Source organism: Pyrgilauda ruficollis, unplaced genomic scaffold (genome assembly GCF_017590135.1).
Source record: "Pyrgilauda ruficollis isolate IOZ18807 unplaced genomic scaffold, ASM1759013v1 scaffold28, whole genome shotgun sequence".
In the NCBI taxonomy this organism is placed as follows: domain Eukaryota; kingdom Metazoa; phylum Chordata; class Aves; order Passeriformes; family Passeridae; genus Pyrgilauda; species Pyrgilauda ruficollis.
The window spans coordinates 9,601,015-9,628,989 of record NW_024524155.1 but is presented as its reverse complement, the minus strand read 5'-3'; the positions used below and the strand labels follow the sequence as shown (position 1 = coordinate 9,628,989).

Below are 27,975 nucleotides of genomic sequence, written 5' to 3'. Positions count from 1 at the left end.
CAACCTGCGCAAACGCCTCGGCCCCGGAGGCTCCCGGCGCGCGCCCACAGCGCGCTCCGGTCAACGCGAGAGGAGCTTCCCGGGACTCCTGGGACACGCGGGACCACGCGCCTCACCCCGCAGCCGCAGTACTACAAGTCCCAAAAAGCTTTGCGAGCAGGGCCCGCGGCCGCCTGAGTCAGTGGGACGCCGGGCTTGCTGGGGCTCGTAGTGTGGCCGGGGGGATGTCCGGCCCCGCCTCCGCCCGGCCGCGATTGGCCGGGCCCGGGTCCGCCCCCCGCGCGTCGCGGTCGCCTGGCCCCGCACGGCGCTCGCCGCAATCACAGCGGCCGCGACGGCGACTCCTCTGCACGACGTGGTGAGGGCGGCGGGACTGCGCTGTCCGGGCGCTCTGGCCGGGGGGGGAAGACGCGGGGTACGCCTGAGCGAAGGGAGCTGTGAGCAGGGACGGCCCGCTCCGCTCCGCTGCCCGGCCGCAGAGGCAGAGGCGGGGGAGCGGCCCCGCCGCCTCCCAGGGGAGCGGCCGAGGGTGCCGGTTTCCTTCCCGGGCTCCGAGCGCTGCCGAGCCCCCGCCGCTTCGCCCGGCGCTCCGTCTGGCCCTGGGGCTGGCACGCCTGGCCTGGGAACTGTGTTTGATCCCTCCGTGCTGGAAGAGAGACAGGAGTCAGAGCGGCTCCTTCCGAGGAGCACTGCCCAGGGCTGGCAGAGGAGGGAGAGGGGGGAGTGTGGGAGGAAGCAGTGGCAGCAGCTTAGATTTAATCACCAATAATACATTTTTAACGGGAGAAAAGGATGGAATAACTACTTAGGGGATTTCTGGAGGGAGCTGGTGATGCCTGAAAGGCGCTGCGCTGTGGCTCGTGATTTATAGCTGGTAGACTGCCTTGCCGTAGCATGAGGTTCTGCTTGGAGGTAGCAGTACCACTAGCTCCCAGTTAGGATGGAACACTGTGTTGGATGTCGGTATTTGCGAGTTAACATAAATATTGTAGCCAAGACCTGAAATGCTAAGATAAACCATAGTAAAAGACATGTGGAGTGTATGAATCTTGTGTAATATCACACTGGAATTTCTGTGTAATAACTTCTGCAGAATTTCATTCTCTCCGTGCTCCCAAAATGTCCGTGTTTGCTGAGCAGACATTCTCACCCTTACCTGACTTAGTCTTTTACCCTTATACCCCCAATGAGTGCCAGCTCATTGCGGTATCTGTTTTTTCTTACTATCAGAATGTGATGGCAGAGGCTTCATACATCTGCAGACAGATAAGGAAGTAAGTAGCAGAAGCAGTTTTATTGAAGCCTTAAGGTTTGCCAGATTTGAATCTGGGTTTTTTTGAAACATGTAGAGAAAAAAATCCTCTAAACCAGATGTATTAGCTTATCACAATTCTAGGAATGATTTTGGTTTTTTTTTACCCTCAGGTAAATTGTACCATCTCTGCTGCTGAGAAAAGTAAACCTGCAAACAGGAGAATGAACTTTATTTGTAATTTCTTTTAAATACATTTATTTAACATCAAGAATCATTCTGAGTTAAAAAAATCATGGATTTTTACAGTAAAAGTGGCTTATACATCTTCAGTAGCTAAACAGAAAAATTTTACTACAAGTTCTAATCATACTAAGCCTGTTCATAGAATGGTTAGTAGCAGACTTTGTAAGGAAATGTTTTGAAACAGGGACAATAATCTCCTTCAAAATGTACCGTGCTAGAATTTATTTACTTTCTACAACACAAGTGCAGAAAGAAAATCAGATTATTTGTGCAGGGGCCTAATCACAGGTTTGGGTACTTCTGTTTTTGTAGCAGCCAGCACAGCATGCGGGTGGAACATTGCTGACAGAACTGTGGACATCAGTTTCCTGTGAGGAAGGCTGCACATATTTTGTGGAAATCAGCATCTAAGTGGCAGGCAATATGGAAGAACTCTGTGGAGAAAGGAACCGTGGCTTGATTTGGGAATGTCAAAGACTAGTAGTTATAAGAAGTGAGCTGTTAAGAAAGACTTCATAGAAGAGCTTTAATGGTCATCTGACCAGCTTAAGACTGTTGTTTTTCAGCAAGGTTACTGTTAGTGTACTTCTGATGCAAGTGAAATAGAGATATGGTTTCTGTTTATATAGCTCTTGGAGACTGCTTAAGGTATTTCGAGTGCAACCTTCTGAAGTGTCAATATTACTTTAAAAGCTAGTGGAAAATACTTTGATCAACTCAAAGCCCTTTCTTCAGTGTGCTATCCTGTACTAAGAATATTGATCTTAAAGGACTGTTTTGCAAAGGAAAGTTGTGAACTCAGGGTACAGGCAGTTGGCCGGAAAAATTGTTCCAGCAGCAGCCAGCCATTTCCAGATGTGGTCTTTCTTAAGCATCCCTCTTATCAAGTCAGAAATGTATGCTAGCTATCTACTGGGAAGTGGTCAAAGCACCTCTGTCAGGACAGACTGGTTTTGGTTTTAAGAGTGAATTGTTCTGCAAGAGCCACCCAATTCTGGATGTACTTCTTCCACAGATTGTGCAAACTGTGCAGCAGCCTTGCCTGCATGTGTACGTGGTGATCTGATGCTGAACCCACTGCACTGATGGGCCTTTATCCTGGCATGGTCTCCAGGCAAAGTTAATTAACTCTTCTGTCAGAAAGACTAGGCGGAAGTGATCAAATCTTATGATATTTTGTGGATCAACCAAAGCTCCAAGATGATCTTGTAGCAAGTTTTTAGTTTTTCCACACAGTCTTCATCTGCATGTGATGTAGGATTGATTTCATGTGACAGATCTTCAGAGAAAGGCTTTTTCTGTACCTGTGGTAAGCTGGTCAGCTGAGCTGCTTTCTCTTAATATGACTTGAAGACAAAGCATGTGATGGGGAGCTTTCTCTTCTCAACTGTAGGTCAAGAACTCATACAACACAACCCTGAACATAGCCTTTTAAATTGCCCACTTGCACTCAGAGGCCTTCTTAAAACAAGCAGAAATATATTTGTGTGTGAGTGTATTTGTTTGTTTGATCATTATTTGTTTGTTTGTACTTTGTTGGGTTTGGTTTGGGGTTTTTGTTAAGCTGTAGGTAGGAACAAATGGTGAAGCTCCATTCCCACTGCACGTGTTTAAACCTGTTTTAAGTGCTACTTCAGGGAGCTGAGCATTTATTAGTTATGGTTTATTAGTCCATTGTGGTACATTTGGTTTTTTTTTTTTAATTTCCTCCCTTCTTTCTGGTGTTAATTTGATTTAATTATAGTATAGGAAAAGACAGATAAGAGAGATTATGTCATTAATTTGTGCCAAAGAGGAGGTTCTTTTCTATTCTAAACAATCCATGACAAAATACCTATGATCTGCTAGTTCAGTGCAATGTTTCTTAGTGTTTTTTTTTCCTGGGTGTTTTGCATCAGTCACAATTTTTGTCTCAGCAGAGGAGAGAAATGTGAAGACCTGGATACCTTTGTACTGTGTGGAAGACTCTTGAATCCCTCATGGAGGGACTGCCTGAGGGGCTGGTAGCTTAAGTCTCTGTTCCTGCTCTGGCCCAGGGATTTTCAGTGGTGGGGCTGTTTGCAGGCAGGGTGCAGAGCTGGTGTGGTACACCTGGGGTACCTGTGTGTGGCACAGCACGGTTCTGGCGGGGTCCTGAGAGCTGTGCGTCCTCGTTAGTGTAGTCAGGAGCGTGAACTCACCAGGAAAGACAATCCCATCAAACCGTTTCCATTTGCCTGGTATATCAGTAACCAATAGTGGCATGGACATCACATGTTTCCATGTGATGGATGTCTGTGTGCCAGGACCTCCTTTGAAATTAGCCACCATGTTATATGGCCCGGTGAACAGCTGGCACCAGTGTAGTTTCTGTTGATATGCCCTGGATTCTGATGAATGCTATCTCAAAGAGCTAAGCATCATGTGAGAGAATTTCCAGCAATTATCTGGACCATTAACTTAATTTTTTTTTTCATGTAAATATAATTCATGTTGCAGTTGGAGAAATGTTATCAGACAGGCTCTGAGGGATCTGTGTGCAAGAAATTTAACTCAATATTCCAGTAAGTCAAATTCAGTTAAGATTTATGAGCAGATTGTCTAAACAATCCTAATTTTGTTTACTTGCCTAATATTTCAGGAGTTAGATATACATGAAATTGAATATTGGAAATGAATAGGTTCATTGGCCTGTCGCTTATGGTGGCACTTTACAAAAGCTCTGTACAGGTTGGTTTGGATCTTACCCAGGCTGTAGGCAACATAATAGGCAGGTTTTGTGAATGTTGTACACACAGTGCATCTTCAGCACAGTATGTTATTTGTCTTATCTGAAGAAGCAACAAGATGGATCAGGCAGAGTTGCCATACAAAGCTACATTCTTTCGCAGCAATGACAAAACTTTACAATTCCAGCTCAACATGGGAGAGTATAACCATCTAATAAAAATCTGCTTATTCCTTCATATCTGCTTGAGTACTGAAGAACAAACCCTAAATTGTTAAGTTACTGTGTATTGTTCTTGCTCCAAGTGTTACAGGCAGTGACAGGAGCGGCTTCTTCCTGAAAGATAAATTTTTGGAAGAAGGAGTTTCATAACAGTTAAAGTTTGGTTCTGTTTAGACTGTCAAGACTTCCTTACTTTGTGCTAGCTCCACTGAAAAGGATAAAACCCCCTAACTTTTAAATATGTATATATAGTATAATATATGCATATATATATATTTTTCATACTACTGCCTGCAAGACTAAATCTTAGTGACCAGTGAGCCCATGCTATGTGTTAGATTAGTTGTCTTCTCTGAACACAGCTGCTTTGGAGAGGATCTGGCTGCTTCTCTGTTCCAGCCTCATTTGAGTAGCTGCAGACGGGTGGTTTTGACTGGGCTACTGAGGCTGACTTAGATACTGTTCACTTGGTTTAGTGGTAGTTTTGACATTTTGCCTTGTGACTGTGTTGAGTGGCTTGGGGGTTTCCAGCTTTTATTCCAGAGAAAGCCACATTAAAGTAGGCTTACTTAAAAGTACTTACTTAAAAGTTGTTGCTCTTACTGCAACAACTCTTCCATACCTAGCAGCAATTATTTACTTCCAGGATCTCATTTTTGTGGATAGGCAGGTGTAAAATCCCATCTCTCAGAGCATTCTCACAGAGGAAATGTGTAATCTTTACTCATGTGCCAGCCAGGAGCATGCAATTCTTCAGGGGAATTTGCTTTTAGAGTTCACATTGGATGCAGCAGACCTGAGACTGTGACCAATAAATTGAACCTGCCTGCCCCCTGAGCCCCAATTCAAAAAGCAGACCTTAAACCTGTGATAGGATATGGCCAGATAGTTTGCTTGTAGAGTAAGTGCTTTATCAGACAATCAAGGTGCTCAGGACATTCGCTAGCAAGGACCCTACTTCTTGTCCTCTCAAGAAAGCAGAAAGAGCCGTTTCTGCATGGGCTCAAACCTCCCCTGTGCTCTGCTAAATTTGTCATTCACAGGCTCAGATGCATTTTTCTCACTGTGCACCTTGTGCAAACACTTAACCATTGAGGAAAGGGGGCAAAAATGCTGCTCTTTCATGTGGTACTGGTTCACATTTGCTCTCCACTAGCATAAAAGGTTGCACAAATAAGCGTGAGGCTCTCACACCCTGCACTTCCCCCCAGCCCCAGCAGTTAGGGCTGCATCTTTGCAGAACAGTGGCATGGCCTCTTTCCACCCTCTTTGGTGTGGTGGGCACAGAGAGCTTTTGTGACACTCTGACCTTCCAACTCCCCAGCACTTTTCCATGTCTTTAGTGTCCTACATCACCTGGGATTTGACTCAGTAGTAATGGGCTAATTGCCAGTGAGTGGAAACCAGGGAATCACATAAGCAGAGACCAAGAGAATAGTTTTAATCTGAAAGAGTTTTATCTGTGAAGTAATTGATGGTGAGGTTTGCTTTGTATTTGAGACTTACTCACTATTATAGAGTGAAACAACCAGAGGGAGCTGAACAACTTGGTTGTCCTATTCAGAATTGCCTTCAGTCAGATTTGAAAGCTGACAAAAAGCTATTGTAACTGGTAGCAGCTTGGTGCTAAAGGAAGATATGACCCGAAATTGTACTGTGGGTTAAATGGTCTGTAAAACAAACAGAAAAACCCCACAACCAAGAAAAGCTTCTAGTTGGGATATTGCTGATGTTTGTTTTGCATTTTTTTATTGGCTGATGTCCTCTCATTTACTTGTCTCAAAATTCTTCATTAGGGGAATTTTCTCCCATTTCTGGAGTAAATAAAGAAGAGAGATGATACTGAAAGCAGTTTTGCTGCTGGGCTGTGCTCTGGGCATCAGCACATTCCCCATGGAAGAACCTGAAGATGGAGGCAAGCACTGGGTGGTGATTGTTGCAGGTTCGAATGGCTGGTACAACTATCGTCACCAGGTAAGGACTGCTGTTCCACATGCTGATGCTGTCCATGCTCCAGAAAATGCCAGCTCCCAGACTTGCAGGAAGCTATTATCTAGACTAGTTTAGATCTTCTGTCATTTGAGCAAGTGCTTCTACTTCTAGACTCCCAGGTCTGTGAAGTTTTTAAAGCAAACAGCAGCAAGATTTGCTCAGAACTTGCTCTTAGCTATTTTTGTTACCACCCCAAGAATTCCCTTTCACTGCTCCTATTTACTATGTGATTTATATATATATATGTATATATATATATATATATATTTTTTTTTTTTTATTTTGCATATAACTTTTTTCAGCTTCTAACCTCTTGAAAAAGCTGTCATTACCAGAGGAGAAGTATTCTTCCTCTAATCACACTTCTGCATCCTGGGAGACCTGTGCCTTTTAGGGTAAATACTCTATTAGTAACTAGGCTAGAGGATGTAACCCCAACTTGCAGTTGTGCAAAGGATATCTAGAGGTAAACCTCATGTTGAGACACGTGTGTTTCTTTCCATTTATTTCCTCTTTTCATTATGATCTGAGAAGCTTCCTTTTTTTCTAGTTAAAAAATCTCTGGAGGCTGCAAATGCACTATTATGTTTTGAAGAGTGGAGGACGAGGACATGTGGAAGGGGGATCTTTTTAACTTGAACCAGTTTGCTGACTGTTCAATGGCATGGCCTCAGAATTATGTTGGCACAACAAAGATGTGGTGCACCAGGGTGCAGGGAATAAAATGAGTGGCAGAAACAGGAGGAAAGGGAGCAGGAACTCCCAAGTCTAATGCTGCTGGGAAAGCCAGTGTGTTGTGAAATTGTGGGCTCAGTGTGGGTGTCACTATGGACAGGATTAAATCCAAGTGACTTAACTGATTAAGTTCAAGATTTATAATCAGCAGTCAGGAAACTTCTGCAGCACTTTCCCCTTGGGAAATTGCTGGACAATCCCTTGAACAGATTAATCTATGAAATGCTGTCTTTGCTCTAAATTTGCAGGTTGGCTTTTCTTGAGAACAGGATCAATTTAATTCTGATTTGTGTGTATATTTATATATTTGTAAATGCTAGAAAAAGAGTTTATTATAGTATTGTTCGTTAAATACTAGTGTACCAAATCAGCATTTTTAAAACTGAGTTGTATGAAATGTACTGGTTGAATTGCTGAATGCTGGAACTTTAAAAGTGTTTATTATTTTTAATGTAACTGCCTGTAAAATATAGAGAGGCTTCATCCTCTTGGTGGATTGAGGAACAAATGAGCCTTCTGTGTGTTAGGCACCCTAGGTTTTGTATGTGTTTCTTCTCCTTCTCAGCTCAAAATCAGTTTGTAACTTCCAGCACAGTGATGAGTTTAAAACTAAATTAATCAGACTGACAGTCTTGTTGCATCTGAAGAACAACCTGTCACTTGCAAGTGCTAGCTAAACACTCTGACAAACAGGTTTTAGGGACTTTCCCAGCTCCTTACACTGTAGATATCACCTGATAATCATAGTTGTAATATTACAGCCTTAATATAAACTATTCCTATTTAAAATTAAATCTTGGAAGAACAGTTTTAAAGTTGAAATTGAGAAACAATGATGAAAATACTACTGCTGTACTTGATTACTGCCTGTCTTGGAGTGTCTAAATTTAATAACTGAGTTGTGCTCTTTTTGTTGCTATTGCTGTATAACCAGTCTAGCTGGCTCCCTTCCATTCTAAGAGGAGTTAATACCACAACATTAATTCTTTAAATAAAACTACAATTTTGAAGCTGTGGCTCATGAGAATTCCTTTTCTCAGTTGCCTGTGCACAATTTTTAATCTCTCTGTCAGTGAGCCTGCAAGTGTATCTTCCAGGTAAAATAGGATTGTGAAGAACACAAGATCCACACTTACATATTTGTGTCCAACAGTGAGTGAATCTTTGTAACATGCCAGTTTCACAGAAGCCTGTTAACTTTTGAATGTGGTCATGCTTTGCAGATAGTTATTAACTAATTCTTTTTCAATGTTGGAAAAATGAGAACAGGATTTCTTTAAATACCTAATTTTGAAGATAATGTCAACTAACAATGCACAATATCTGCCATGTTGGATTGTTCTGAATTTAATTGCCAGAAATACCTGTATTTTAAACCGCCACTTGCTTCAGGTATTAACATTTGGAAAGAAGAAAATTAGAACACCAATAATAATCCTATTAAAGTGACAAAAGCAGCGTTGTAAAAGAGTCTGTATGAAGGATCCTTCAGAATGAGGCTGGGCTCTTACTTGCCTGTCCTGAGCAAGATACTGCGCATCTTAACTTGTTATGAAAAAACCCACTTCCCACTAGATGCAGCGCAGCAGCAGCTTGTGCTGTTCTGCCTAGTGGCCTTTTGTGGCCTGGTGGGAGTGAGCATGCATGGTAGCAGGGACATGTTGTGAGACAGACCCAGCAGTTAGTCATGGGAAATCCTCTTGTGTGTGCCATGATGTGTCATCCAGACAAGAGTGCCTTGGGTATTAAAAAATTGAAGAAATTTGTTCCCAGCAAAACAAGCAGAATGATAGACTTTTAGTAGAATTATTCTGAGGAGGAAAGATGCTACAGAAATCTGAGGAGTTCTAACAGATTTTTGAAAATACTATGCAGACTGATCACCATGTCTTTGTGTGTTAGTGTTCCCTACCCTCCAGAGGTAGAAGCAAAAACATTTTAAGCAATTAAATTATTTGCCAAATCACTTACAGTGGGACCAGGAATAGGACTTGGTCTTTCATTTCTGTGCTTCAGAACACATAGTGAACACACATAGAAACACATAGTATTGTTCAGTAGAATCATACCTGTGCTATAAGAAATCAAAGCAGCGCTCCAGAATTGCACATTTGTGTAATTTTTTTGCTTTCCAAGGGAGAAACTGCAGAAGAAAATACATTGTGCTCTAGTTCAGTTCACTCCTGCCATCACCTTTCTTCCCCAGAACGTCTCTGACCTAGCCTGTGTACAAGTGGATTTGTAGATGTGTTCCAGTAAGTAGTTACTCAATCTGGCTTTTTTTTTTATTACCACACTTGTTGCTATTCCCTACATGCAACTAAGCACTCATAATGTCCCTTTGTAATTTGAGAATTCAGCAGACACATCTCTGGGTTTCAGTTGCTCAGTTCAGCTGTCCAGGGTACAGTTAATACATGATGTTGCATGTTTGTATTACGTTTTTATTTTGTGAGCTCCAGTTGTTTCGCATTCTGCCCGTTTCAACACGGTCAAAACGTACTGTATTGTCTGCCACAGTAATTATCTGGTGGTAATGTGTTCATCTGACTGAGCAACTACAAAAGCAGAAGAAATAGATTACATATTCAAAAATACAAATTCAAAAAATTCTTATTTCATACATGAAATGCTGTACAGACCCCAGGAATAATAAGTTTGTTAAGACTTTGCAGACCCGGGAAACACTGACTTTGTACCTGTAACCTCAAGGAATCTGAAACTTTGCTTAAGATTGGTTATTTAGATGTCAGTGGTCAGGATCCACTATCAGTACAAACCAAGGATAGAAAAGAGAAGGAGAAAAATCAGCATTTGTGCTCAATATGAGCAAGATTCACACTTTGCAGGCAGTTGCTTCCACTGTAATGGCTGAACTGGGACTTCATCCTAATCAGGATGACCTAAACTTGTCTTACACATTTATCTCATCCAGTTCCTAAAATAAAATTTTAGTGGTTTGTGTAGTATAGAGCCCAGTGTGATAGGCTTACTGTCATTGCAGAGCTTGTACATTGCTTTGTGCTTGTGACTTCTCAGTTCTTTGGCGCTTTTATTCTTATTTTAGTGGTTTTGATTAGGGTTGCTTGGGCTGTGGGAGGGTATCAGTGTGCTCCTCTCTGCTCCTCAGCAGTTACTCTGGCTTCTCTGTAGCAGCTTTTCTATTATGAGACTGGCTACTGTTCAAGAGTACTCCCCCTGTTCCTAGGGAAAGTGGCTCAGCACTCTGCTGCACAAAGAGCTGGATAAAATACCTCTGGAAAACTTAGTGCCATACGTGAGCAAATACAGTACTAAATGCTTTTGACAGATTTAGAGAATGACTCAACAAACTAGTTCTCATTAGAAGAAATAGTCTGGCTCTTCTGTGTGATGAACATACCAGCTAACTCAAATCTAAAGCTGGCTTCACATCAGATCAGAAAAAGAGAAGATAACTCAAACCCACACAGTTTGTGCAAAAGCCTGAGTCTTACTAAAGGCGAAATGCATCCTCAAGAGAAATGCTAGACTGAAAAAGTCTGGCAAAATTAAAACTTAAAAAATATTAATTTGTATACATGAGTCTGTTTTCAGTTGTTGTTTTTAGTCTTACACTTACTGAGCTTTGTGGGACTGTATTTATTCAGTGTCCTAGACACTACCAGCCAGAGCAGTATCTTATTCCAGGACAGTCTTAAATTCTCCTGTCTTGTAGGTAACAGACACTAAGGCTGCCTTGGCCTCATGGCTTCAATTAACGTTTTCCCACTGTGCCTACAAAATTTAAACTGAACTCTCAGGAAACCTTTCCTAAATTCTTGATAGAGTTATATCTTTGAGCAGATTCACTGATATGTGTTTAAGTAAAGGAGTAAGATGTGGCTGGCATTTCAGACATATTCTTGTACTTTTTTTTGTATATTAGAGTGTATTCTTGTTTAGGCTGTGATATTTCAGCACAACTGTAGTGGGAATTGTGCTGCTTCAAGGTAAAGCTGACAGTTCCTTTCAGCCATGAACCTAGCAGTCATAAGACAAGAAGTAACCAGTTTCGCACAAGTCCAAGCTTTTCCCTTTAGGAACTATTTATGCAAGCTTGTGTCACAGACAACTTGATTTTTCCAAAAATCCCCCCAGGCAGTTTGCTTAAAAGCTGTGTTGTTCAAATCTGTAAAACAGCTGTATGGCAGAGGAAAATTGAGGTGCCAGGAAAACAGGGTAATTCACTCTTATCCCCATGCTTTCAAAATCTAGGAGTTAATTATTTAAGTAGATCTTCCATCAGAATTTGCTGATGTAGTGAAGGGTTTAGACTAACCAGGGGGTGAAAGGTCTAAACCATGCCCTTAACAGTGTCCATTTTGGAGCTACCCATAAGGTCAGTTGTGCAACAGGAGCTCTATAGCTGCACCTTTTCCTGTGCTGTGTGGGGCAGCTGCTGCCCTACCCAAATCACTGTCACAGAAACATGATTTAGTGACAGTTTATCCAGGAAATGTTCATAGCACACATTTCACATGTTAAACCATCAAGAATAATACCAATAAGAGATCTGAAACAAGTGAACAGCTGTTTCTTTTAGAGTGGTTTACAGGTGCAGATATGCCAGAAATATTTCAGAGAGAAACAAGGTCAAATAGCGGTATTTGAGAGACAGTTAGACATCAACAGGAAATACTCTACATTCACATACACCTCCCTGCTCTAGCTGCAAACTTTTTTACTCTGGTTTTGTAGAGATTTATGGGTTTTTTATGTGTACACAGGGATCAATCATGAGCAATATCAAAGGTGACTAATTAGGTCAGCTAATTCTATGCAATAAACCCTAACTATTTACTCATAACTGTCCTACTTTAGTCAATGGAGTTTTAGCAGGAAAGCCTGTTTTTGCTGCTCTAGCCTTTGCTGGTGATATCATTATGCTGCCAGCAGGTACAGTTCCCTTAGCAAAAGCCTTAAAATCTGGGACAACCCCCAAACAGCCTTAAGTTGAGATTGAAGGGAATTGACTACATTGATCTGTCTTCCTTTACGGCAGGGATTTTGCTGATGACTACTATTTGCTAAGACAGGACATACTGAGCAAACTGTGCATGAACCAGAAGGAAGGAGAGGAAACCAAAAAAACCCGATAATATGCATTTACAAAGTTTAACTTATTTTGAGTACTTGGGATCAGTTGAAACACCTCCAAAGTCCCTGCTGGCCAGCCACATGTCTGTGGGAGCACAGACACTTGCTGATTGAATGTGGTGATGCTGCATCACTGCATGCCTAAGCATTTCCTTATGTTCCCAGCCTCTAAAGGTTCCTGTCAGCACCACAGAGGTGTGTGATATTTTGAGAGTGAGAAGAGATCTGTGATTACTCATCAATCAGTGTAGAGAAGCCCTGATTAGTGTTTTCTTCTACTTCTGCTTGTGTTGCTTGTGAAAATCAAATATGTTCTCAGGTCAAAGCTGTGCTCTTTTGTTTCATATTATATGCAATACCTTCCTAACTCTGTTTAACCTCAATGTTTTGACTTGTTGAGGCAGCAGCTGGTATAATGACATACAAGGAAATGGAAAACTAACTGGGAGATTGTCTGGGATAGGTGGAAGAGAACCTAGGCTGCTGACCTGTGAAGTAGGAACTGCTTTAGTAAGAACAGTTTAACATTTCGGGTTAGTCACATAAAGAGATTTTATTGTTGGAGAGTTCATTAGCATTGAATGTGCCTCACCCTTCAGAATCTTGTACAACTGTCTTCTCTTTTCAATTTTATCTGTGCTTAGAAGACCAAGGATTATAAAGGTACAGTATTTTACTGTGTCCTTTTGGTTAAACTAATGAAAATCACTAGTACTCCTAAGTAATCTAAATAGACACTGGTCTACTTAAACCACATCAATTTGGTTTCCAAATTAGCAAATTAGATTAGTTCAACACAAGTAAGCTTTAAAGCTTGCTTCTGGCATGCATTTGGAGTGTGCATTTGTTAGATGAGATGTCTTCCATTAATCCTGCACAGCTTTTCCTAGCATTTGGTGGGTTCTAGTTCTCAAGTTTAGGAATGATTGTTAATGTTCCATTAGGGCACTCAGGGACTGTAAGTTTTAAAGAAGATAATCATTTGGGCTGGGGTTACTAAGAAGTTAGCATTCTGATAGAGCTCTGTATTTACTGTAATATCACTTTAATGGGTGTTGTTATTTCTGTGTCATGGGAAGATGGTTCTGTAAAGAAAATGTGCTTATTCATATCCTGTACAAATCAACAAAAGAGCCTGAATAGAAATTTTGCAATTCTGTTTTCCACTGAAATCTGATGTGCCCTGAATTAGTTGCTCTGCAGAGTAAGAAATACATAATTAAAAAGAAAATATTCCTTAAACCAAATTCTCATCTCATAGTAAACCAAGATTTAATAAAAGCTTTCCATAGATGGGATTGGTAAACAATACTTGCTTAAGTCAAGGACAGCCTTCAATGCTTAGTTGTGCAGGCTTAGTGCAGAACTTAGGGAAATTGATGGAAATCTAACTCCTTTTGTCTGTTTGGCACACTTTGAATTTCTCTGTCACTGCAGAAGGTTTTTATTTTGATTTTCTCATAGCATGGAGAATATTGCTGAGAGCTTCATGTTAAATTTACCTGTACCGAGTCTGAAGTAACTTCTGGTTTCTGTTTAAATAAGAAATCAAAATAGGTAATGAGGGAGAGATATTAATCATAGTCTCTACTGTTAATGCAACTGCTTCTAATTAGAGAAGAGCAATGAGCTCTGGTTTAACCTGTGCATTTCAGCTCTCTAGCAACCCTCAGTCTCTTATATTGGAATGAAGTTTGTTTTGATCAATGGCCTGCTCTTAGGTCTGAAAAGCTATTTTGCTTGTGGTATCAAAGGTAAAATTTCTGTTAAAACTAGTAATGAAAATTTCCTTAATTTCAGGCAGATGTGTGCCATGCGTACCAGATTGTACACCGAAATGGAATTCCAGATGAGCAGATCATTGTCATGATGTATGATGACATTGCTGATAATGAGGAGTAAGTGATGAACGTACACTGGTCACAAACTGTGTGGTTACTACAAACATGCCATGGTCACCAGTGTGTTTTGAGTTCATAGTAGTTTTGAAAGAAAAGCCCTTAAAACCAATTGTGATATGCATAAAGATGTCAGTCATCAACACAATAATTCTCCTTTCAAATGTGCTCATGAGCTTTCTTAGCCTTAGTCCACAGCTCAGCATCAGCTGTGGCACTGAGGACTGCAGAACTTTGTTATGAGAGTAAGAGATCCTAACTCTCAGGCATAGCAGTGTGCAGCAGATAAATAACTTAACTTGTGAACACAGAGGAGGTCTGTGTACAACTTTCAGGGCTTTTTGGAGGATATTATCAGATTAATTCCCAGCACTCAATGAAAATGGGTACAGGTCCCATTCTGGGTGACTGTCTAGAGCATATCATTGTGTTTTGTACAACACAGTTGATTTATACAGCCTCTAATTCTGAAACAACTTCCCCCAAAATCAGCAGACATTACAGGAACAGCAGCACTGGGAGCCAAGTGTTAAGGGGAATAAAGGCAAGACTACAAGGAGAGAAACTATCGATAGAGACCAACCACCTACATCTTCAGATTAATTGACATGATCTGAGATAGAATACTTGAGTGTACTCTGAGGGTAAGGACACCGGGGACAAAAATATGTAACTGACTGAAGTGCAATCTGAAATCACTTAATGACATATGGTGCAAGTTCCTGTACTCTCAGGTGAGCTGGCTCCTTGTTCTGAGGCCATTGCATGGCATGTGGCTAATTACTCCTATTTATGTTCCATTTACCTTTCAGAAATCCAACCAAAGGCATTGTCATCAATAGACCTAATGGCTCAGATGTGTATGCTGGAGTGCCCAAAGACTATACAAAGGAGGTAGGAACAAAGCCCCTTTCCCTGGGGAAGGTTCACCATTATCCAAGGTCTGAATAAATTCTTTCACCCTGTAGCTTACACTCCAAAATGCACATAATATAAAGCATCAAATTTATTCACCTGCATGGTTTGGCATGAAGATTGGTATTCATAAGATGAATATAGACAATAGATTCTTTGAAGTGAAGCATTGGTCATAAAAGTAAACCTTTACACTGTTTCCATGCTGACGCATGAAATAAAAGGAAGTAAGGTCTTGGATTGTAAATGTTGTAACTCAATCTGAAAAACAGCTATGTAAAACTAATTGTTTCATTAAATCAGTACAGTAATCCAGTCATTCCATGATTTCATGATTCATCAGCCAAGTGAGTCATTAGATAAAGATGTATTGAAAAGGATGGCCAGCTAAATTTGTCATCCATGCATAGATTCTAACTTTAAGAAGCCATCTTTCTAAATGAAGATTTTGTTATTTTTGTGATCAGATCTAACTTTAATCTTCTCAAATCCTTAGGATGTTACTCCTAAGAATTTTCTTGCAGTTCTCAGAGGAGATGGGGAAGCAGTGAAGGGGGTGGGATCAGGAAAAGTATTGAAAAGGTAAGAGAAGTTTAATTTAGAAAATAATTGCATGTGTAATTGACACTGATTTTAACAAAATAATAAATCAGAGCAACTTAAGAATCCAGCAAAATTACTGATGGCAATTCCAGGTCCTTCACATTACAAATGCAGTGGTTCTAGTTTCTTAAACTATGCATCACAAGAAAGCAACTGCTGATTGACTGATTAAGTTATAAAAGTTCTAGAGGGCAGTATTAACGTATTAAGGTATTTGTTATCTAGACTATTATCTTTTGCAAGAGTGGCAATTCTAAGATAGTGTGGCTAAATTTTGGAGACTTCTGGAAAGGATTTTCCAAGGCTTGTTTTAATGTACATGAACAGTTTTATTAATCAGCAGAAGACTTAGGTCAAACTCAGGCCAGGCTTAGCAGTGAGTGGCAGAGGAACAGAGAGAGATTAACCAGCTCATCAGCTGGAAGAGTTGCGTGTCTAATCCCAGCCTTGGTCTTTGTAGCACATGTACAGTTATTGAGGCTGAGTATAAATCATAGTTTTATTCCTAATGAAGTGGAATTATGGTTTATAATTAATGAAAAAAAATCTTTGTGACTGAAAAAGTAATATAAGCAATTAAACTTGTAAGTGATCTATTATGCTTAAATTATGTGTAAACTAAGCTACACAAATTATTCTAAGTTTTGCAATATTTTAATGTATGAAGAATAATAAATTATAGATTTACTAAGTGGAATGTAAGATTTATAATTAATGGTAGTTTATAAAGGCTTATATAATTTAGATGATTCAAGAATGTAGTTAATACATTTCAGGGCCTAATAAGAAATCTTCTTGGAAGGATACCTGATGTCAGTTATTCATCTTGCTTCTACAGAGTTTGAGATGTGAAAGTATGATGCCACCTTACTAAGTTGTGCTATATTTCTGACTATTGGTTAAGAGCTAGATCATGTATTTTTCTATGTACAAGAATGACTATAAAACCTTTAAGAATTTAAATTCAACCATTTGGAAGAACTAACCTTGTTAAAGAAAAACTATGAAATCTATCTTCATCTCACGGTTGATTTTAGAGGCATAGCAATGAAACAAAACAGAAGAATCCCACCCTGGCACTGAGGAGACAATAAAAAAGGAGCAGGACAGTAGTCAAATAAGTTACTGCTCTGAATTGTTTGAACTTCATCCTTAAACGCTGAGGTTGAAAATTATATATGCAACACATATAGGCACAGCGCTGATAAATTACTGCACATTACCAGATTGTGCTCTTCCAGTATCTGGAATGAGTCAAGGGGTGACTATGAAGCAATTTTTGTTTTAAAAAAACGTACATCTGAACACACCTCACCTGTGAAAGCTTGATGTTCCCATTCAAATAAGGGAGTAGCTACGCAGAGGGCCAAAGTCTCTTAATGTACTCAGGAAGACAAATAAAAGTCTCAATGGTTTACATTCCACATTGGTCAAATTTTTTGCATTTAGGATCAAGAGCAGGAAGCCAAAAAGTAACGCCAACCCTTCTTTATTAGGCTCTGTTTGAATTTTCAAGTGGCCTGACTTTTGCTCTTGGGTGGGACAAGAACTCAATTATCCTTTCCCTGGGAGGCTTCCAGATGGACTTTCAGGTGGTCCCACTAACCAGTAGGTTACTGGCCAAACAGAAGGCTGGACAATGTTCCCTTGAGCTGCTGCAGTTGCACCTGTTTGCTGTGAGGAAAGAGCAAAAGCAAGTAAAGATTTCTGGACTCTAGTACAGAGCAACAGAGGAGGGCCTGGACTCCTGATCTTTCTACACACTTTATATTTAATTGTCCCTGAATCCAGTTTAAAAGGAAAACTCCTTTGCAGATCTGGGTGTTAGGGCAGGACTTTTCTGTCACCCAAACATGATCTGTTTGATTTAGAGTGGAATCAGACTGTACAGCAAACTGTACCTCACAGATGTGAGGGTGTCAAAGCCTGTGAGTGCTCAGTGCTCAACTGACTGCAGAGCCACGGATGCAAATGCCAGCGTGGCCCCTTGGGTGCCTGTGTACATGCATCAGTTCCTCATGGAGCTGTAGGCTGACACTGCTTGGTGATCTGTGTGGCTGATTATGGCCATAGTAGTCCTTACACATACCTAAGGGTCTTAGCAAGGAGGTTTTTATTATTTATCCTTGTGTTAATGGTACCTTGGTATAACTCAGTTATAAAAGCATTCCTTTTTTACCAGACTTCTACAAATGCCCACAGTATTACCAATTCTTCACATAGTCATTAGAAACCGATTGTGTTTCCACCATACCCTATATAACAGTGCCTGTCTCAATCAGTTTACAGTTTGGAATGTGAAGTGTGATTGCCATATTCTCCATATTTGAGGGACTAGCCTATACCTTTGTTTTTGTTCCTTTTGCGGGCATCTCCTCTAATAAGGATCCAAACTAATATGCTTGGGGGAAAAAAAATTTACCAGGAGGAGGAGGTGCTTCAGCTCTATTATTTTCAGATATTGACATGTCTTGGCACTGAGAAGCATCTAGATGAGTTGTATTGAAGATTAGGTTGGAGTAGTTAAAAAGACTTCATTTGCAATTTTTTCATTACAGTGGTCCCAAGGATCATGTGTTTGTTTATTTCACTGACCATGGAGCTCCAGGACTTCTGGCTTTTCCTGATGATGATGTAAGCATTTTGGGAATAACACAAAATCCATAATTTTAGTGACATATTAAAATAGTAACGAATATATGTAAAACATGAGAATATTTAGTGCACTGCTATATTGAGCGGGGAGGCCGAAAAAGAGCACTATTCTTCTGATCACTGTATTTTGGATTTTTTCCAGTTAAAATCTGTAACATTTAATTGAAACTTAAGTTATGTTATTCCATAGTCAGACTGTTTCACACAGGTGTGACTTGGCTTTCTGGTGCACTATACATATCTTCTGGGACCATTACTCTTCTTTTCCAGAGTGGTAAATGCTAGAATGTTATACGCCAGAAGGGCAAAGAACTGGATAAATTTATTGGGAAAATAGTGTACATATTCACAACAGTTAGTATTTATTCTTAAGTGAATTGTGTGTCTGTTGAACCTAAGTAGTTTTAATACAAGCCTTCTTATTTTACAGCTTCATGTGAAAGACTTGAATAAGACTATTTGGTACATGTATCATCACAAGAAATACCATAAGGTAAACAAGCATACCAGAAATTCTGAAATTAAAAGAGCAGCTGGCATGGAAGAGAGATGTTTTTATTTTGAGAGTTGGCTCAAAGTAGGAAGAATCTGTTACATGCAGTTAAATTTGCATTAGGATTTTGCAGTTAAAAGGATTGATGTGCTCCAAATTTTCTGTAAATGGTTTACTTGTTTTGGCAGTCAATGTTCATATGTAGTGTAACTGCCGTTTGCTAATGCTGTGTATTCTGTCTAGAAAAACAACATCTGTAACTGCTGCACCCCCATAATTTATACCTGACTCTTTCTTCTGTGCTTTGTTCACTTCAGACTGTTATTACAGGAAGTTTGTATATACCTCATGTCTTCCTTACAGTTACTTACTTAGTTTAAAAGACTGTACCTCTTGTCAGAAAATTCTGTGAATTTATTTCATCACATGTGCTAATAGCAGAAAAATTACTGTTTTGAACATTTTACTGGTACTTTTTTTTACGCAGTTCTTTGTGTCAATGTCTGCTATGGCTGGCTGTGTTTAGGAACACACAGCTGGCATCAGTTCCAGAGACACTACATTCAATACTAACACGTTGCTGTGCTTATAGAGTGACTGTGTATTTGATCCGTGCTTTGTACAATAGCTAGTAGATCCCTGTGGATTCTGTAGAGGTGAATAACACCTTTTCATTATTATTCTTTCCTCTTTCTACAGAGTTTAATTCCTGAAAATAAAAAATTATCTTTTGTTTTGTAGCATTATGCGTAGCTTGTGTTTCAGGAATAGCAGTACAGGCCAACTAGCTACAGATAAAAAGCACCAAACAGGTTTTTCCATTTCCTCATGGAATTTTTTAAGGTCTCTGATTTATTTTTGTATTCTATAGATGGTGTTTTACATTGAAGCATGTGAGTCTGGATCTATGATGAATCATTTGGCTGATAATATCAATGGTGAGCAATCAGTTAACTTACTGGACTTAAATATCACAGCTTGTCACAGACCTAAACAAGTACTGACTGTGACAGGAATAGGTTCAAGGCATGTTTATGTAGAATTTTAGTGGGGGAGCATAAGAAAGTAATACTTTCCATTTACAGGAAGTTCCTTTTAGTAGAGTCTTACAAAAGACTGAAAAGGCTTTCAGTTTCTTGGAAATGAGAAGTTGAAAAAGTATTTCTTTTCAGGAACCAGGTGGTTGCCTTGTTTATACAACATTGCTCAGCCTCAGCGCTGCTAATAGGTGTGAAGTTCCTGCTCTCAGTTTCATCAAGTAGCAAAGCAATTGTGAGACACCACTGCCAGGTGGATTTGCTGCACATTCGCACAGCAACCCAGGACGTGGAACTCAGATTTTTCAGGGTTTCCAAGCTCTCTGCTGCAGAGCTGGAAGCTCAGCCTTGATTGGGTTGTGGAATCTGAACCTTTTGAAACAGCTGTTCCGTATCAAGGAGAGAAGTGCTTGCTCCTGTAGTTTTGAAGATGTCATTGCAGAGGAGACCTGCCATGTGCCTGTCCATGGCATCCTGGCTGTTTGGCCCTGGGTATGCTGCCTGACACCCACCAAGATTTCTTACAAACAGTTTTTCTTTTTTACAGGAAGTTTCATGTTGACGATGTCCGAGACAAATGCTCAGTGTTTTTTATAGTTTATTCTGTCAGAAATTTCCAGTCTGAGGACTCTGGTTTTACAGCCAGCTCTGCCACAGAACTTAAAAAGGCAGAAAATGGACAGTTTATCTATTAGAGTACAAAGTTGTCTTTGGCAGCTTTCACTGATAAGCTAAGAAGTTTAACTGGTTACTTAGTAAGCATTTTGAAGGGTGCTAAGAGGAGCATTTTACTGCGCAGATAAGATTCAAGATTTTTTTTACTTTTGAGCTTTAGGTACATTCTGAGTAGAAACAACACAATAGCTCTATAAAATCATGTGGAACACTTTCACTTTAAAATATGGATTTTTCTTCAGTTACACAACTATGGTATGTATTAACTTTGGCAAAAAGCCAAAATTGCTTTTGTCTTGAGACTGTCAGTATGTGTTTACAGTATTTCTGTTGTCTTAGAGATGACTTACTGGGAACACTGTGCTTGGGACAAATGTAGGATTATTTTACTTTTGTCTCAGTGTAGAGCATTATCCAACAAATTATATTACTTAAAAGGAGGCATTATGTGGAAGTAAAGATGATTTTTAGGGGATTCACTTCAAGTTGGAGAAAAGATCTCATAATTGTAGTAAAGAAAATGAATGTATAGATAATTGTTAGTGCACAGTGCTCTCAGGCAGTTATTGAATAGTAGATTTTTCCTTCAGGCAGTTTTTTTTTAAACACCTCAGACCACATTTGGCAGCAAAGAAGAAGCACAGAGGGTGCTTAGAGCAGCACTGAGGGTGACTGAACAGAATGGTTAACATACTTCTTTCCTTCCTGCTATTTAGAAGTAAATGATTGAAAGGCAAAATACTTAGACAAATATATTATGTGCAGCTAAGTGCTGACTCATGGAGGGGTGAGGGGAAATAAAAAAAAAAAAAAAAAGAAGATAAAAACCCTTTACTATTTGTATTACAGTTTACGCAACAACGGCTGCTAACCCCAAGGAGTCATCTTATGCATGTTACTACGATGATGAAAGACAGACTTATCTTGGGGACTGGTACAGTGTGAATTGGATGGAAGATTCAGATATGGTAAGTTATTTAAACAAATTTTCTTCACTTTATGTATTAAAAAGATCACTAGGATTTTTAAACATAGCTCTTTTACAAGATTTGTGAAAATATTTGGCTTTATATGGGAACAAAATCAACAAATCAAGTTGGTAAAAGTATTTATCTACTACTCAGAACCATATATATAATCTTTATTTATTTGGGCCACTGAATTTACTTCCAATACCAACTTTCAGAAATATTAGTTCCTTTTGTTATTTATAAGATAGAAAATATCTAACTTCTGGTTCCAAAATGACATAGTCTTTATTTGCTAATCTGAGACCACATCTCCAAATGTGTTAAATGAATTGGGCAGTTGAGTAAGTTGTATGTCTGTTTCAGGGCTGCTTAAATATGGAACTGTGGCTAACCCACTTGTTAGTATAATGGAGAATAGTGTTAATGAAACAAATCTGGGATTTGCATGCTAGTGCACTCCCTTCTTGCCCATTTGCTGGGAAATGAGATTACTAAAAGCAATATGAGAATATGCTGTCAAATCTTCTTTTCAGTTTTTACTTCAATGTCTTTCAAAGGTTGTATAGCTCTTGTCCTATACATCCTTCTACTCAATGACAGCAAAGACCCTTTGCAGCTTCCTTTGCATTTTTAGAATAGCTGAGTTTAACTATTTTAGACCTCATGGAACTTTCTTCATGCAGGAGGATCTAAGAAAAGAAACACTCCACAAGCAGTTTCAGCTGGTGAAGAAACGCACCAACACCAGCCATGTGATGCAGTATGGAAACAGAGTATGTATTTGACAGGGCTTCCTGCTCAAATATATCTTCAGGCCTTTCTTACCCGATACTTTCGTGCCTTAATCCAAACAAAAAACAGCTGTAAACTGGCAGAGTTGATTTAGTCATTTTTAGTCACGAGCTATTTCTCTTAGAAGACCTCAGTGTTTAAGAGGTGATGATTCTGATGCTAAAGGAAATCAGCCTTGCATAGCTTTAATCCAAGAAATCAGGGTACACATTGTCCTCCAAGCTCTGCCAGTGATTTGACACTTCAGTAAAGAAAGATATTTATGACTTCCCAGCATATTATGAGTATTAGTGAAATGTTAAAAAATACAATGATCTCTCAAATGGGAAGAGCTAAGAGGTGATACAGCATTTACAATAGTCCCATTACGCAACAGATTAAATACTTGTTTAAAAAAATATGCAGTTGGTTATGTAACCTGGTAGCCTTTTTCCCCCCACTGAGTTTTGGAAATTAAAGTTCCCTGATTTTTGGCAGCCTTTACCTCATTGTATTAAAAACCCAACATATGCATACACACAGACACACACACCTACAACCCTGTTACCTCCTTTATTTTCTCTAATAAAACTAGTTTAGAGATTTAGGTTTGCATGGCAGACAAAGACAAAACTACCTATTGAGGGTGATTGACAATTTCCATCTGCTTACTTTTTATCCTTCAGAGCATCTCCTCCATGAAGGTAATGCAGTTTCAGGGCATGGGGAAGAAAGCTATGCCCATTTCTCTGCCACCTGTGGAAAACTATGACCTGACACCTAGTCCTGATGTGCCCTTTGCAATCATGAAACGAAAGCTGATGGCTACCAATGACATTTCTGAGGCTAAGAAGATTGCTGCAGAGATGAAAGCATACCTGGAGGTAAGAAAAGAAAAAATAATTGCTCATCAGGCCAGATTAACTTCTGTCCTAAGAAATGGCAGAAGGAAAACCCCTGAAAGTCAAAAGAACTGCTCTTTAGACTGGTAACCTCTAGCTGATGGTTTATTCTTCCTTTAAAATTCAGTGATCTGTTCCACAAGGCACATTCAATAGTGATTATCTAGCCAAGAGGTAAGCAAATGCAAAAGTCAGTCGCACAGCTTTTATTGACAGGAAATTCCTCATCTGCATCCATACGGATTCTTGTGGGGAAGACTTAATCTTTGGTGTTAGAGCAACTCATGTCTCTGTAGAACTGAAGCATCCCAAATCAAATAGCTCCTGCAGAATGGAAGTCAGTATTGGTGTTGGTGGTGCCTTCTTTCCCTGGTAAACAGTGGAAGGAGAGTAAGTAATTTTGGGTTCCAGGAATCTTGACTTCGTCAGTTTTCATTTGAGTAAGAAGGGACAAGTGCAAGAGACTATGCTAAAAATAAATGGCAAAATTTGGTTCCCTAAAGAGCCTAAAAGTTAAAGGAGGATTAAAGAAAGAGAAATTTCATTCAAAGTCTTTACATTAGATTTAGAAAAAGCATGTTTTAAGTTCTTTTTGTTTTATATATAGGTGAAAGAATTCATCCAAGAATCCATGCAGAAGATAGTCACCGTAGTAACAGGATCAACAGAACAAACCAAGCAGATTCTGTCAGACAGACTGACCATCAGCAATTATGACTGTTACCAGTCAGCAGTGAACCACTTCAAAGCTCATTGCTTCAACTGGCACTTACCTGTGGTAAGTCACTCATCGGATATAACCTGATAAACAGGCCACAAAAACCAGCACAGTCATAGGCACACCTGTAAAAATCAGCTTTTATTTAAAAGCTACCTTGGGGCAGTCATACAGGTTAGATTTGGGGGAAGGGTAAGTAATGCTTTTGGAAACAATTTTTACTACACCTTTAGGTAAGCAAGAAGTTTACTAAAAAAAACCAAAACAAAACAAAAATAATATGTAATTTTTACTAGTTGTGCTGTTTCTTCCATCAGTTTCCTCTCCAGAAATCCCAATGTTAAAAAAAGTAATGTTGTATTTCTGCTTTAACAACTCTGCTGACTAAACAGAAACACAACCATCACCACTATGAATTCATAATCTTGGTGCATTCAGATTTCTGTATTATGATATAGTATTATTCATAATTCCTTGCAGTACCCTCGCTGCTATTTCCATCATCTTGCTGAATTCTTGAGAACCACATTTTAATTTAGGGGCTTTATTACTGTTGGCTCTTCCTGGGATCCCAGTTGAGGATTTAAATCGTGTTATTAGACTTTAGGTAAGAATAAGGAAGTCCTGATGGCAGGCAAGATAGCCTCTTTAGTGGATTTTTTTGTTTTGTTCTGTGGGATTTTAAGAATGTAATGGATTAGGTGGTCTTGTGTATGAGGTCAATATTCAGCACAGCTGAATTTCCTAAGTTCAAGGAAGTTAAATGGCTGAATTGCCTGAAGTTCCAAGAGCAAAGTGTGTAGAAAAAAGATCCATTTAACCCAGTACTAGATCATCAGTTGAACACCTTGGATATTATAGCAGCTCTAAATTATTTCCACCATTTAGTCTGGATAAACAATACCTGCTTTTCATCACTGAAATGATTAACAATGTTTGTTTATTTCAGTATGAGTATGCACTGAGACAGCTGTATGCCTTGGTCAACCTTTGTGAAGGAGGATACCCCATTGACAGGTAATGAGGTTCCCAGATATGCCCTGTAGTTTTAACTGTGGCTAGAAGAACGAAAGCTAATAGGCAGATAAAGCTTAATCCTAAAAGCTTCTCACTTGTTCTGCTCTTGTTATCATTTTGTCCAAAAATCACTCTAAATTTAGACATGTTTGTTTTGACAAACATCATTGTTTGTTCCCTCCCACTCATAATAATCCATGTCCCCATAACCCTTTAATTTCCTTACTGAGCCTCAGGGGAAATGACAGCCAGTCAGAGGATCCCACTGCACCACACAACATCAAACAAAAGAGCATGACTGGTGCGAGGGCGTTGCCCTGTAACTCCTGCATGAGCTTACACTGAAGCCAGGCAGGGAACTGCTGTGTTTTCTGTGCCACCCCCTCAGCTGCTGGCTCAAAATGCCACAGCACTGCTGGGTTCTGGTGATGAAAGAGAATATGGTGCTATGTCCTTCATGTGTGGGCTGGGAAAGCAGGGAAGTAATGGTCCAGGCTGACCCCTGTGGTGGTGCAGTAGAGCCAAGGGCAGCATGGTGCTGGAATTCTGTCTTAGGAATTTGTGGTAGAGGTTGGGATCCCAGCTTGTGAGTCATACAAGAGAAGTAAAAGGGAGAGAAGAAAGCAGAAGCGTAGGGAATGTGAGGATGGACTAGTAGTTCAGTTAGTGTGTACATGTAACTCAGGAGTTGAAGAACTGCTGCCCCACTCCTGGTGGCAGCCCACTGCAGTCAGTTTGGGAAATAGTTTGAGAGAAGAGTACCTGAAAAGTTATTCACCATTATTGTTCTCTGTTGCAGAATATGCCTGGCCATGAATCGGGTGTGCCTTGGGTATTGATGGAATCAGCAGTCCTGAAAGTAACCCTTACTACAAGTGATAACTTTTCATAGCTGTCATAATCCAGTCTTTATGTGCATGCAACCTGGAGAGAGTCAGACACTGTACTGGAACTGTGCTGGGAGCTGACCAAGAGCAGTGCAGCACTTGCCAGTGCTCTCCCCTGCACCCCCACCTGCTGACAGCCTGCTGCTTTGAGAGAGGCATTTTGGCAGACCACCTGGAGCTTTCAAGATGGATAATTTTTTTCAAAGCACAATGCTCTTAGGAATCTCTGGATCAACACTACAAGCCACCTATGTGATTGCTAAATCCATCCTAAATCTAAACATTGAGTCATTAACTCTGGGGTTTTTTTTAATACTCTTGCTAACTCTTTAACTTTTTAAAAAAAGTTAATGAATGCCATTACAGTGACTAATTTGCAGATTGGTTGAACAGTTAAGAAACCAAAGCTTGTTCTTTAAGTTTTAACTCCTTAACAGTTTAAAGAAATAAGTTGCATATGGGAGCTGTTTGATGTGGACAGCAGAGTTAAATATTGAACAGTAAAAATCTTTGTGAGTAGAAAGCACTGTTTCCCAAAGAAAAACAGAAATATTTAATGCTGTAAACTTAGCACCAGTATGCTGTAATTAATTGTGTATACTCACAAACCTGTGGGAAGTCATGGAGTACAGGAATTGCCTGTGAATAAAAATAAAGTTGACAGTTTGATCCACCCACAGTGCAATAGTGTTGGACATGCTGTGTTTTGAAAATGAAGGAGAGCTAATTAATTCCATGACATGCATTACAAAGTTAATCTGTCCCTGTAAGACTTTCATAAGGCAGGTACTCTCAAAAACACCTGCACAAGCAAACCAACAAAACCCAAAACAAACCCCAAAACTCCAGCCCAAAAGTAACAACAAAGCATGTAAAGCCCCAGATCACACTTGAAGATTCCATTCCTTAGAGGTGACTCACTAAAGGATAAGTATGGCAAAATTAGAGGTTGTGAGATGATCTACAAAAGTTTCAGGTTGTCCACAGCTTTTTACATGTGGAGACAGGATACAGAAATATTTCAGAGTTATTTTCAGTGTGTTAAAATACTCAAAATTACCTCATCTCTATGTGGAAAGAATGAAGTCTGACAAAAACTGAAGAGAGAGTTCTGGGTAGCTCCACACAGAGGAAAGGGGTTGTAGAGGTGTAACTACTAGTTTTATATAAAGAAGGGCTAGGTAGAACCAAGAGGAACATGAATAGCTTCATGAACACTGTGGGGAGAGAGCTGATCCTAAAGCAGAGCTTAGTGGCATGATGAATGGAAAAGGTAAAACTCTCTGGAATTAGGCTTTACTGAATTAATAGATGAAAGTTTGCACTTTGGGAGTTGCTGAAAGTTAGGTACGTGCTGCTTTAGAGTTGCTTCTTGTTTCTTCTCAGCTGTAAAGCTGTGGTTTTTTTAGCAGAAATCTAAAAATAAGAGTATGAAATTCATGACTTCCTGAATGTGTTGCAGTTGTTTGCCTGATGACAGGACGAAGGGCTCACCCCACAGACAGCTCTTAGTCATTCTGGCTGCTATCATGAAAGAAAGCATACCAAGACCTCGTAAACACTTGGAAAGAAATTACTCTTTCAAAGAAAGCCCTGTTTGGATATATACATTCAGTCTGCTGTTTTACTCATCTCTGCTTTTAGAGTTGTTCTCTGCCCTAGAAATCCAGGCTGCTTCTCAGGCACTTAGCATCACCAATTCATAGGTTTAACGTTTTTTGCACCCTTGATATATGCCCACCTTTCTGCTGAGGATTCGGAAGAGGCTTTTGTTTCTCTGGATTTTCACATCAGAGGTTAAAAAAGAAGCCTCCATGTTCCTCGTAGATGGTGTCACTTTATGACTAAGAGTCTCCAGCCATAGTACATAGACCTTAAAAACTAATTATCAGATAAGAAATCAGTTGCTAGCACATTTTTATTTTCACATATCACTGACACCCTGGTGGCACTTGTTATCATCATATGCCCTGACCCTCCTGCAGATCCTTGTATCTCTGAGGATGCAAAGCCAAAATGTGAGAGTGGGATTTTGTTCTCTTCTTGCAATTGATTTCCATAGCTTCGCCATCTTAAATGGCATACCCCTCCTCTCAGGTATGTGGCAAACTGAAAGACAGACACTGAAGATGTCACTGCACCCACTGTGAGATGGAGCAGG

The 27,975-nt window shown here is 39.8% G+C and overlaps 1 protein-coding gene across 2 annotated transcripts; it reads left to right on the top strand.

Moving 5' to 3' along the window:
• Positions 1-263: 263 nt before the first annotated feature.
• On the top strand, positions 264-26,487 carry LGMN (legumain). Of its 2 annotated transcripts, XM_041472052.1 has the most exons (14): positions 264-358; positions 6,224-6,401; positions 14,073-14,170; positions 14,983-15,064; positions 15,582-15,667; positions 18,247-18,322; positions 18,774-18,836; positions 19,708-19,774; positions 21,398-21,516; positions 22,203-22,292; positions 22,977-23,174; positions 23,800-23,970; positions 24,860-24,927; positions 25,727-26,487. In XM_041472052.1, the coding sequence occupies exons 2-14, from the start codon at positions 6,264-6,266 to the stop codon at positions 25,764-25,766; spliced, it is 1,296 nt and encodes a 431-aa protein (XP_041327986.1). In that variant the 5' UTR covers positions 264-358; positions 6,224-6,263; the 3' UTR covers positions 25,767-26,487. The 2 variants fall into 2 exon arrangements, with proteins under 2 accessions (XP_041327986.1, XP_041327987.1); XM_041472053.1 differs by lacking the exons at positions 264-358; positions 14,073-14,170 and having other exon boundaries at positions 6,231-6,401.
• Positions 26,488-27,975: the final 1,488 nt, after the last annotated feature.

Bases quoted from the DNA above. Each gene is read 5' to 3' on its own strand.
- LGMN (XM_041472052.1), top strand. From the start codon at position 6,264: ATGATACTGAAAGCAGTTTTGCTGCTGGGCTGTGCTCTGGGCATCAGC. The intron at 6,402-14,072 runs GTAAGGACTGCT...CCTTAATTTCAG, and splicing joins GGTACAACTATCGTCACCAG to GCAGATGTGTGCCATGCGTA. The intron at 23,971-24,859 runs GTAAGTCACTCA...TGTTTATTTCAG, and splicing joins TCAACTGGCACTTACCTGTG to TATGAGTATGCACTGAGACA.